Here is a 12,755-nt window from a genome sequence, read left to right on the forward strand (position 1 = left end):
GGCTTTAGGCGAGGAGGGAAGGCTCGAGAACTATAGGGCCTCTCTACCAGTGTCAAGAAGAGATAGAACATTTAGGAAACGCTGATGTCATTTTCAGTTTATAACCTGTGGAAAAATGTGTATGAAGCAGTACTCTCTTGAATTAAACTCTGTTACCTGACTTTTAAGACCGGGGCTCTGTCCTTTCTTATAAAAATATAGGGTCTTACAAGCCCTTCGAATGCATTGACAGAGTAATGAATTCTGATTGTGAAATAATACAGAGGAATTTAGAATTCCTTTAACAACCGGTCAATCCAAAACTAAACAACTCAAGTCAAAACATAAACTAAACAACTCCAGTCAATCTATAAACTAAACAACTCCAGTCAATCCATAAACTAAACAACTCCAGTCAATCTATAAACTAAACCGTTCCAGTCAATACATAAACTAAACAACTCCAGTCAATCTATAAACTAAACAACTCCAGTTAATCCATAAACTAAACAACTCCAGTCAATCAAAAAACTAAACCAACTCCAGTCAATCCAAAAACTAAACAACTCCAGTCAATCTATAAACTAAACAACTCCAGTCAATCTATAAACTAAACAACTCCAGTTAATCCAAAAACTAAACAACTCCAGTCAATCAAAAAACTAAACCAACTCCAGTCAATCCAAAAACTAAACAACTCCAGTCAATACATAAACTAAACAACTCCAGTCAATCCATAAACTAAACAACTCCAGTCAATCCATAAACTAAACAACTCCAGTCAATCTATAAACTAAACAACTCCAGTCAATCCATAAACTGAACAACTCCAGTCAATACATAAACTAAACAACTCCAGTCAATACATAAACTAAACAATTCCATTCAATACATTAATTCAACAACTCCAGTCAATCCATAAACTAAACAACTCCAGTCAATCCATAAACTAAACAACTCCAGTCAATCCATAAACTGAACAACTCCAGTCAATCCATAAACTGAACAACTCCAGTCAATACATAAACTAAACAACTCCAGTCAATCCAAAAACTAAACAACTCCAGTCAATACATAAACTAAACAACTCCAGTCAATCTATAAACTAAACAATTCCATTCAATACATTAATTCAACAACTCCAGTCAATCCATAAACTAAACAACTCCAGTCAATCCATAAACTAAACAACTCCAGTCAATCCATAAACTAAACAACTCCAGTCAGTCCATAGCCTGAACAACTCCAGTCAATCCATTAACTAAACAACTCAGGTCAATCCAAAAACTAAACAAGACAAATTCATAGCAACACAATGTAATATATTATCAGACAAAACTTTGCTATATTTATTTTTTACATCTATATATAATGAACTAGTACCCATAAATACAGGTATCCAATAACCGAATCTCACAAATCATATGTCAGGACCGAAAACAGTGGGACAACACTGTATTCTTATAGCTACTGCACAAACAAGAGTAGGGGATAGGGTCTACAATCAAATATGCTTGACTAATAATCACTCATACTATGCAGTGTTCAGTCAAATGTATAAATATACACATAATTAGTTGGACATCATTTTTATGATTGCATGATTACACTTCAGCTGATCTAATCAATGGAGAATCAACATTAGTATTTTAGAAAGCATATTGATCCATCCATGGGAACTGTATCCATTGGCCCTTGATAGAGTTCAACCCCCAGAAAAAGAACACACACAGATTGTATGGGTTTGATATTATTCCATTGATTCTGATATCAGATAAGAACTTTTATTAAAACACACCTTAATCAGATGGAAGAGAAACTGCAGATGTTTGATATCTTCACCCTCGTCATGTGTATGTACAAGATTTAGTTGAGTTTTTAATAGAAGGTCAAATAACACAAAATCAACAGGGTGACATAGTAGACAAAAACATGATTCAATGTTCCATAGTTTCAATGACAGGGTGGAACAGAATGGTTTCACAATAATTGCTAACATCCTCGCCTGGTATGATTATTTACAGATAAACTATAGTTGTGTGAACAAGAGCAATACAGAAGGGGATACACTTCCCATTTCTGAGTATAAGACCTGGATTCAACCCCTATCGCTGAAGTTCCGTGTTGTAGCCCAATTGACATTTAAAGGCAATGGTCTCGCATTAGCAGAGACTGCATTCATGGAAAACACTGCATATGTCGGCTCAATTGGAAATTACTTAAACATTTCTAGCGCCATACACTGCTGTTATGTTTTAGGCTGGGTCGATGTGGCCGCCTATACAAACTGTACAACCAAAGCATACAAACATAACTTTATAATCAGATCAGGTTTAATCTCATCAGGTTTGTATAACTTATTGATTGAATAGGAAAGTCCTCATCCCCCTATACCGGGTTTCCAAGATTAGCTTTTGAGTTTCTCCCTGTTACAGCAGGCAGCTTTCACCAGTTCTCTCTCTCTCTCTCTCTCTCTCTCTTTCTCTCTCTCTCTCTCTCTCTCTCTCTCTCTCTCTCTCTCTCTCTCTCTCTCTCTCTCTCGACAGTCATCTCGACAGTCATCTGAGAGATGTAGGCTCTCTCTCTCCCTCCCTACCCTTCTTGTTCTCTCTCCCTCTCTCTCGCAGTCCCTCTCCCCCTAATTCTTTCCATCCCTCTCTCTAGAAAACACAGATTCCTTTCAGTCATTTCCTCTCTGAAATGATAAGTGCCAGTGCTACACGCGTCACACTGCTTGCATAGCGAGTACCACCTCCCGCCGATTCAGCTCATACATGGTTCTCACTTGGGACCTCTGCTTTGCTGACACACGTGACCACCCTCCTTGACAACGTTCCAACTGGTTGAGCCACCCAAAGGTACCAAGTGGATATCTCCATCCACAACATTTCAAGCTAGCTGTGGAGTGAGCTTACGGTACGTTCTTAACTCTGTTACACCAGATTGTAATTATATGTGTAAATAAAATCAAACCACAGAGTTAAGTTTGCCAGAGAGAGAGAGGAGAAAGGTAATTTAGCTGTAGTGTAGTTTAAGAAGAAAAGGCTTGAGATTTGACTGATATACTGTACATTATATATATATAACAAAAATCAAATATATTATACACACAAAAATGTCCAGGTTTGTCAGACAGTTCCTTAATGCAGCCTCTTTGAGTGAAAATCGATATTGTGCAGTTTTCCTCAATTGCTCCCTCAATCAGGGGTAGTTAATGTTGTGAAACCCCCTGTAACAGGATGTTGTTGTTATTAATGAGCAACACAATACTACACAATACTAAACCCTATTCATCCAGGCAGTTAATACAAGACTTCAGCTGCATGCCTGGCTGCCCTGATTGAATCTGCCAACCGGATCCTTCGATCCATTTGCCCACGTGAGGCAAGAGCAGGGCCAGGGAACCAGAGGGTCTGATTCTACTAATTAGGCCACTCACACTTTCCAGTCTTAATTTTGCTCCTTTGCAGCCTCTTTGAGTGAAAATCGATATTGTGCAGTTTTCCTCAATTGCTCCCTCAATCAGGGGTAGTTAATGTTGTGAAACCCCCTGTAACAGGATGTTGTTGTTATTAATGAGCAACACAATACTACACAATACTAAACCCTATTCATCCAGGCAGTTAATACAAGACTTCAGCTGCATGCCTGGCTGCCCTGATTGAATCTGCCAACCGGATCCTTCGATCCATTTGCCCACGTGAGGCAAGAGCAGGGCCAGGGAACCAGAGGGTCTGATTCTACTAATTAGGCCACTCACACTTTCCAGTCTTAATTTTGCTCCTTTCAGCCGAGCAGAAAACATAGATTTTTGTCAGAAGGTTAATCAGGAACTAGGCTGGGTAGGTAGGAGCTGGCTGGCTCGGTGCTCTGCTAATTTCAGATACCTGGTTTTAGAGGGGAAGAAAGGGTCAGATATGAAGACGGAGAATTAGGCTCCATTCCAATATTCGAACTGGCACACTAAGAATGAGGGAATGTATAGGTATGACCATGGATTGAAAAATGGTATGCTAGTGTGGAATGGAGTCGTGGAGTAAGGACACTCTGGCTCTCTCTACTATAATGACAATCCTGAGAAAGCAATCATTGACAAAGTAGCAGTAGCAGCAGCAGCAGCAGCAGCAGCAGCAGCAGCAGCAGCAGCAGCAGCAGCAGCAGCAGCAGTAGCAGCAGTAGTAGCAGTAGCAGTAGCAGCAGCAGCAGTAGCAGTAGCAGCAGCAGCAGTAGCAGCAGCAGCAGTAGTAGCAGTAGCAGTAGTAGTAGTGGTATACTACACTAGTAGCAGTCCAGTATCTCCTGCCCTCTCACTCTAGGAGCAGCATCAGACTGCTACATCAGAGTGAGGCCCGCTGACTGTGCTCTCATCTAACTGTGCTCTAACTGTGCTCTCATCTAACTGTGCTCTCATCTAACTGTGCTCCAACTGTGCTCTCATCTAACTGTGCTTTTGTCTAACTGTACTCTCATCTAACTGTGCTTTTGTCTAACTGTGCTCTCATCTAACTGTGCTTTTGTCTAACTGTGCTCCAACTGTGCTCTCATCTAACTGTGCTCCAACTGTGCTCTCATCTAACTGTGCTCTCATCTACCTGCCCTCTCATTAACTACAGTTCAGCATTCATAGCCCTGGGTCTGGACGCTACCCTCTCTAACTGGATTCTGGACTTCCTGACAGGCAGACCACATGCTGTGAAGATTGGCAACAACACCTGAGTCTCTATTTCCTAAAACTCCGGGGTCCGCCATGGGTGTGTCCACAGCCCTCTGCTGTACTCCCTGTTCACCCACAACTGCGTGGCTTTGCACAACACCAACTCCATCATCAGGTTTGCTGACGACACCACGGTTGTAGGCCTAACCAACAATGATGAGTCAGCCTACAGGGAGGAGGTAAGTAGACTGGCATTGTGAACAACCTCTCCTTCAACGTCAGCAAAACAAAGGAGTTGATTGTTGACTTCAGGAAGCAGAGGAGGGAAAACGCCCCGATCCACATCAAACCAACTGCAGTAGAGAGTCAGCAGTTTTAAGTTCCTCTGCGTCCACATCACCGAGGACTTGACATGTATAGGGTTCCATATCGACTGTTTTGTATAATGCTGTCTATTGTGTTTGCTATTCACCAACATGGACCACTCTTGACAAAAGTGCGCAACAGCGACTCTACTTCCTAAGGTAGCTGAATACTGCTGCACCATCGAGAGCATCACGGCCTGCATACGGTTGCATCACGGCCTGGTACGGGAATTGCTCCGTCCACGACCTCAAGGCCCTCCAGAGGGTGGTGAAGATGACCCAGTACATCATAATAATATATATAGTATTGGATTATATATTCTGCCTTCCTGTATTATACTTATAATAACATGTTTATTGTATTCTACTGAGCCATTTATATTATGTTCGTATTCTTATCTTTTAATATCTCTTATTATTGTTGCATTGTCCAGAAGGAACCTGCCAGTAAGCATTTGGTATACCATGTGTATCCCGTACAAACGACTAAAAAGAATTGATGCTGGGGAGTCAGGAAGGATGACTCTTCTCTATTAGGTTATGTTGAGTGTAGAATGCGGCTCAGACAACATACAATGAGCTCCAAAAGTATTGGAACAATGACACATTTGTTGTTGTTTTGGCTCTGTACTTCAGCACTTTGGATTTGAAATGATGCAATGACTATGAGGTTAAAGTGCAGACTGTCAACTTTAATTTTAGGGCATTTTTGAAATTGTTTAGAAATTACAGCACTTTTGTTCATAGTCCCCCCATTTTAGGGGACTAAAAGTATAGGGCCAAATCGACTTATGTGTATTAAAATAGTAACAAATTAAGCATTTGGTCCCATATTCATAGCACACAATGAGTACAGCAAGCTTGTGACTCTACATTCTTGACAAACTATAAATGAATGGTAAATAACGTATTGTGTCATTTTGGAGTCAGTTTTATTGTAAACATGAAAATAATATGTTTCTAAACACTTCTATATTAATGTGGATGCTACCATGATTACAGATAATACTGAATTAATCATAAATAATGATGAGTGATAAAGTTACAGATGCACAAATAGAGTCACATCCTTGCTGTAGTCATTGCATGCATTAAAGAATATATTTTTTACTACTTTAATATGCACTACATGACCAAACGTATGTGGACACCTGCTCGTTAAACATCTCATTCCAAAATCATGGCCATTACTAAGGGGGGAGTTGGTCCCCCCTTTGCTGCTATAACAGCCTCTACTCTTCTGGGAAGGCTTTCCATTAGATGGAATGTTGCTGTTGGGACTTGGTTCCATTCAGCCACAAGAGCATAAGTGAGGTCGGGCACTGATGTTGGGCGACTAGGCCGGGCTAGCAGTCAGCGTTCCAATTCATCCCAAAGGTGTTTGATGGGGTTGAGGTCAGGGCTCTGTGCAGGCCAGTCAATTTCTTCCACAACAAACTTGACAAACCATTTCTGTATGGACATCTCTTTGTGCACAGGGGCATTGAAACAGGAAAGGGTCTTTGTTGCCACAAAGTTGGAAGTACAGAATCGTCTAGAATGTCATTGTATGCTGTAGCGTTACGATTTCCCTTCACTGGAGCTAAGGGGCCTAGTCCGAACCATGAAAAACAACCCCAGACCATTATTTCTTTTCCACCAAACTGTACAATTGGAACTATGCATTGGGGCAGGTAGCGTTCTCCTGGCATCCGCCAAGCCCAGATTCGTCCGTCGGACTGCCAGAGGGTGAAGCGTGATTCATCACTCCAGAGAACACGTTTCCACCACTCCAGAGTCCAATGGAGGCGAGCTTTACACTCCTCCAGCCGACGCTTGGCATTGTGCATGGTGATCTTAGCCTTGTGTGTGGCTGCTCAGCCATGGAAACCCCTTTCTTGAAGCTCCCGACGAACAGTTCTTATGCTGAAATTGCTTTCAGAGGCCGATCAATTTACAGATAGTGTACTGACCTGTTGCACCCTCTACAACCACTGATATTTATTATTTTTTGACCCTGCTGGTCACCTATGAACATTTGAATATCTTGGCAATGTACTGTTATAATCTCCACCCAGCACCGCCAGAAGAGAACTGGCCACCCCTCAGAGCCTGGTTCCTCTCTAGGTTTCTTCCTATGTTCCGGCCTTTCTAGGGAGTTTTTCCTAGCCAACGTGCTTCTACATCTACATTGCTTGCTGTTTGGGGTTTTAGGCTGGGTTTCTATATAGCACTTTGTGACATCGGCTGATGTAAAAGGGCTTTATAAATACATTTGATTGATTGATCAATTGAGAGGCAGTTTGGAACTCGGTAGTGAGTGTTGCAACCGAGGACAGACGATTTTTACGCGCAACGCGCTTCAGCACCTGGCTGTCCCGTTCTACCACTTCGCGGCTGAGCCATTGTTGCTCCTAGATGTTTCCACTTCACAATAACAGCACTTACAGTTGACCTGGGCATCTCTAGCAGGACAGAAATTTGATGAACTGACTTGTTGGAATGGTGCCATCCTATGATGGTGCCACGTTGAAAGTCACTGAGCTCTTCAGTAAGGCCATTCTACTGCCAATGTTTGTCTATGGAGATTGCATGAGTGTGTACTCGATTTTATACACCTGCCAGCAACGGGTGTGGCTAAAATAGCCAAATCCATTCATTTGAATGGGTGTCCACATACTTTTGTATGTATACAGTGCCTTCGGAAAGTATTCAGACCCCTTGACTTTTTCCACACTTTGTTACATTACAGCCTTATTCAAAATGTATTAAATAAAACAAAACTCCTCAGCAATCTACACACAATATCCCATAAAGACAAAGCTTAAACAGGTTTTTAGATAGTTTTTCTAATTTATATAAAAATAAAAATAATGAAATACCTTATTTACCTAAGATTTCAGACCCTTTGCTATGAGACTAAAAACTGAGCTCAAGTGCATCCTGTTTCCATTGATCATCCTTGACATGTTCTTACAACTTGATTGGAGTCCACCTGTGGTAAATTCAATTGACTGGACATGATTTGGAAAGGTACACAACTATCTATAAAAGGTCCCACAGTTGACAGTGCATGTCACAGCAAAAACCAAGCCTTGAGGTCGAAAGAATTGTCCGTAGAGCTCAGAGGATTGTGTCGAGGCACAGATCTGGGGAAGGGTACCAAAAAATGTCTGCAGCACTGAAGGTCCCCAAGAATACAGTGCCCTCCATCATTCTTAAATGGAAGAAGTTTGGAACCACCAAGACTCTTCCTAGAGCTGGCCACCGGCCAAACTGAGCAATCACCGGGAGAAGGGCCTTGGTCAGGGAGGTTACCAAGAACCCAATGAGCTCTAGAGTTCCTCTGTGGAGATGGGAGATCCTTCCAGAATGACAATCATCTCTGCAGCACTCCACCAATCAGGCCTTTATGGTGGAGTGGCCAGACGGATTTCTTTTCTCAGTAAAAATATGCATGACAGCCTGCTTGGAGTTTTCCAAAAGGCACCTAAAGGATTCTCAGACCATGAGAAACAAGATTCTCTGGTCTGATGAAACAAACATTGAACTCTTTGGCCTGAATGCCAAGCATCACGTCTGGAGGAAACCTGGCACCAAGGTGAAGCATGGTGGTGGCAGCATCATGCTGTGGGGAAGTAGGGCTGGGAGACTAGTCAGGATCGAGGGAAAGATGAATGGAGCACAGTACTGGGAGATCCTTGATGAAAGCCTGCTCCAGAGCGCTCAGGACTTAAGACTGGGGCGAAGGTTCACCTTCCAACAGGACATATGATCCTAAGCACACAGACAAAACAATGCAGGAGTGGCTTCAGGACAAGTCTCTGAACTTGAACCTGATCGAACATCTCTGGAGAGTCCTGAAAATAGCTGTGCAGCAACCCTCCCCATCCAACCTGACAGAGCTTGAGAGGATCTGCAGAGAAGAATGAGAGAAACTCCCCAAATACAGGTGTGCCAAGCTTGTAGCGTCATACCCAAGAAGACTCAAGGCTGTAATCACTGCCAAAGGTGCTTCAACAAAGTACTGAGTAAAGAGTCTGAATACTTATGAAAAGTATTTCTAACATTTCTATAAACCTGTTTTTTTTGTCATTATGGGGTATTGGTGTAGATTGATGAGGAAAATATTTCCGAAGGCACTGTATATAGTGCACATATAAGTAGATTTGGCACAATACTCTTGGTTCCCTAAAATGAAGGGACTATGTACAAAAAGTGCTGTAATTTCTAAACGGTTCACCTGAAAATACCCTCAAATTAAAGCTGACAGTCTGCACTTTAACCTCATAGTCATTGTATCACTTCAAATCCTAAGTGCAGAGCCAAAACAACAACAATTGTGTCACTGTTCCAATACTTTTGGAGCTCACTGTATGTTCTGCTTTTTCTGCCTGGTTTCTTTGCCTACCTGCATCCCTGCCTGCTTTCTCTGCCTACCTGCATCCCTGCCTGCCCGCCTGCTTGCCTTCCAGCCTTTCTGTCCACCTACCTGCCTCCCTGCCTGCCTGCCTCCCTGCCTACCTGCCTGCCTCCCTACCTCCCTATCTGCCTGTCTCCCTGCTGCCATGAGATCAGTGTGAACTTTAAGGATGACAGTATGGGGTTCAAATTTCTGCATGACTGGATTAATTCAACTGAGTGTTGTGATAATGCACATCCTGAAAACATTTACCTGTTTTTTTATCCTGTCTTTCACAGTGGAACCACGAGCTGAGCAAAAAGGAGGAAATGAGAAAGAAAACCAACTCCCGGGATGTTTACAACCAGTACAGAGTGCTTTCTATAGGCTGCAGACTGACTATACATTCAGGTTGTATAGATTTTACTGTTCAATTTGCTTGAAGATGTCTTGTCTTCTACTTTTAGACCATTTCATATTTGGATGCCCTAGCAACAGTATTTTCCACAAACACCAGAGTGAAGTGGTCGCCAAAGTTCAAGAGGACACAGTCATACAAAAATACAAAAAGAAATAAATGTTTTTGGCACATTGTATTAATCACAATATTCTGTAGCAATAATACACATGAGGGATGACACTTCAGGGCCTCGCCAAACACCGTAGAACAGAATTGATTCAGAACCACATTTAGCTCTCTCTTTACATTTTCTTTACCTGAAGTTTGTCTTTTCTAAGAGGGATAGATAGAATGAAAGAGAGAGAAAAAGGGACATGTAAAAAGATGGCTGTATCACTACAACTGGCCATGGTCTGTAGTCACATTTTTAAATATTGGATCACAGATTCTCTGTGATTCTCTGTGTGAACAGCATTAGGACGGATGCGTTTTTCAGGAGTACAGTACTATCCTCCAGATGATGCTTTTGCCTCCTTGCCTTCGGGCCAGCAGTGATCAAGTACTGTTCTTCAAATATACAGGACAATAATCTCCAGAATGTGTTGACGACCGAGTGAGTTTCAAGGTTACAAGAGCAGAAGAAAGCCCATAATGTTCGTAGTCCAAAGCCCATAACCCATAGCCCTAAAACTGTGACCAATTAAATGGCTTTGTAAGAGAGAGCCGCTTTAATGAATGTCCTTTCCTTCCCCACAGTTTGATGTTTCCCTGCTCAATGTTTTAGCCCCAGCCATTGCGGTGTCCATAGATCTCATATTGCTTGTCGGATTTGGTAACGCAATCCATGGCAATCTCATGCTTTCTTTTGCTGTTGCTGTATTCACGGTTCACTGTAATTGGTTGATTATGTTACCATTACACAGGAGATATTATAACACACACAATGAATTGGATACTTCTGTTCGACGTTGTCATGGATATACCATCCCGCCCCCCTCTCCTGACTGAGGGTCTGTGTAGGATTGACTGACAGTCACTTGTGCAGGGATCCACTCATACTGGACGACAAATGCAAGCACACTGCCACACCACCAGGGTGCTCTGTTCTGGCCCCCACTACCAGGACACACCACAACCAGGGCCTTACACACCACCATCTCTGTCCTCTCCCGCTCTGCCTAATAGGTGACTCTGCTTTGGAGACTATCGTCCCCCTCTCCCACTCTCTCACACAGTCACCTCCGTCTTACTGTTGGTCACAAAGTAAGGCTGAGTGGGCAGGAAGTGCTGACTGTGGCTCTGGGAGCGGGACTGACTGAGCAGCTCATTGGTCTGCTCCACCGTGCACTGGGGCCTCTTGGAGCCGTAACCCTTCCTCCTACCCATCGTTTCAGTCCCGTCCCAGCCCTTCGGCCCCCTGGGGGCTGCGATGGTGTGGGAGCTGTAGGCCAGTGAGTGGTGTTGTTGCTGCTGATATTGGTGGTGTTGTTGGTGGTGAGGACCAGGAACCGTCCCGGTGTGGTGGTGAGGCCCCGGGAAAGTCCCCGTTCTAGTCATGCTGGACATGGTCATGGCTCCTGGACCTTTATTACTGAGCCTGTCACCACTGTTGCTGAGTCTTTGGGTCTTCTGTCCGTTCTGCTTGGGTGCGGTCAGCATGGTGGAGCCCTGGTAGGTGCTGGATAGGATGGGCAAACTGCTGGGCATCTCTGTGATGTAGGTGGCCACTGGCTTGGGGCCCAGGGAACCCAGGGTGCTGATGGGACTCAAAGGGTTGTTGTGCGCCATGGGGTTGTTGTGGGCCATGGGGTTGTTGTGGGCCATGGGGTTGTTGTGGGCCACGGGGTTGTTGTGGGCCATGGGGTTGTTGTGGGCCATGGAGTTGTTGTGGGCCATGGAGTTGTTGTGAGCCATGGGGTTGTTGTGGGCCATGGAGTTGTTTTGGGCCATGGGGTTGTTGTGGGCCATGGGGTTATTGTGGGCCATGGGGTTGTTGTGCGCCATGGGGTTGTTGTGGGCCATGGGGTTGTTGTGGGCCATGGGGTTGATGTGGGACATCGGCTTGATGTGGGACATAGTTTTGTTGTGGGACATGGGTTTGGTGTGGGACATGGGTTTGATGTGGGGCATGGGGTTGTTGTGGGGCATGGGGTTGTTGTGGAGCATGGAGCTGTTGTGGGGCATGGGGTTGTTGTGGGCCATAGGGTTGTTGTGGACCATGGGATTGATGTGGGGCATGGGGTTGATGTGGGGCATGGGGTTGATGTGGGGCATGGGGTTGATGTGGGGCATGGGGTTGATGTGGGGCATGGGGTTGTTGTGGGGCATGGGGTTGTTGTGGGGCATGGGGTTGTTGTGGGCCATGGGGTTGTTGTGGGCCATGGGGTTGTTGTGGGCCATGGGGTTGTTGTGGGCCATGGGGTTGTTGTGGGCCATGGGGTTATTGTAGGCCATGGGCTTGTTGTGGGCCATGGGGTTGTTGTGGGCCATGGGGTTGTTCATTGGATTGTGGGTCATGGTGGGGTTATTCATTAGGTTGTGGGACATAGCGTTGTTGGTCATGGGGTTAAGAGGTCGCATAGGGTTCATGTGTTGGAGGGGGAGGCCTCCTTTGGATGGCAGCTCCATCATCAGACGCGGTTTGTTGTAGAAGTCACCGTTGGACTTGGCCGCTGCATGGGGGTAGAGGCAGAAGCACAGGTTAGGGAAAGATGTTTCCCAGTTTATAACACAGATGGGCAACTACGGTCCTCAAGCACTTTTGGTATCCTATATACTGTAAAAGTAGAAAAAAGTATTATCTTTATTTACAAGGACAACATTATCAGTTATTTTTCAGGTTGTGCACTCACAATTACCTTCAACTCTGGTTCTTACTTGTCACGCCCTGACCTTAGAGATCCTTTAAATTCTCTGTTTGGTAGGTCAGGGTGTGACTAGGGTGGGAAATCTATGTTTATATTTCTTTGTTGGCCG

At 44.0% G+C, this 12,755-nt stretch overlaps 1 protein-coding gene across 1 annotated transcript in view; it reads right to left on the reverse strand.

Annotated features, from left to right (window-relative positions):
• Positions 1-9,963: 9,963 nt before the first annotated feature.
• The window catches only part of LOC112261244 (protein shisa-9B-like), a 111,145-nt gene continuing 108,353 nt past the window's right edge, over positions 9,964-12,755 (reverse strand). Inside the window, exon 4 of the mRNA XM_042328436.1 lies at positions 9,964-12,451. Within this exon, the coding sequence (XP_042184370.1) occupies positions 11,007-12,451 (1,445 nt within the window). The 3' untranslated portion in view covers positions 9,964-11,006. The remainder of the gene's footprint in view (positions 12,452-12,755) is intronic.

The sequence above is a fragment of the Oncorhynchus tshawytscha genome, linkage group LG01, assembly GCF_018296145.1.
Source record: "Oncorhynchus tshawytscha isolate Ot180627B linkage group LG01, Otsh_v2.0, whole genome shotgun sequence".
Taxonomy (NCBI): Eukaryota; Metazoa; Chordata; class Actinopteri; order Salmoniformes; family Salmonidae; genus Oncorhynchus; species Oncorhynchus tshawytscha.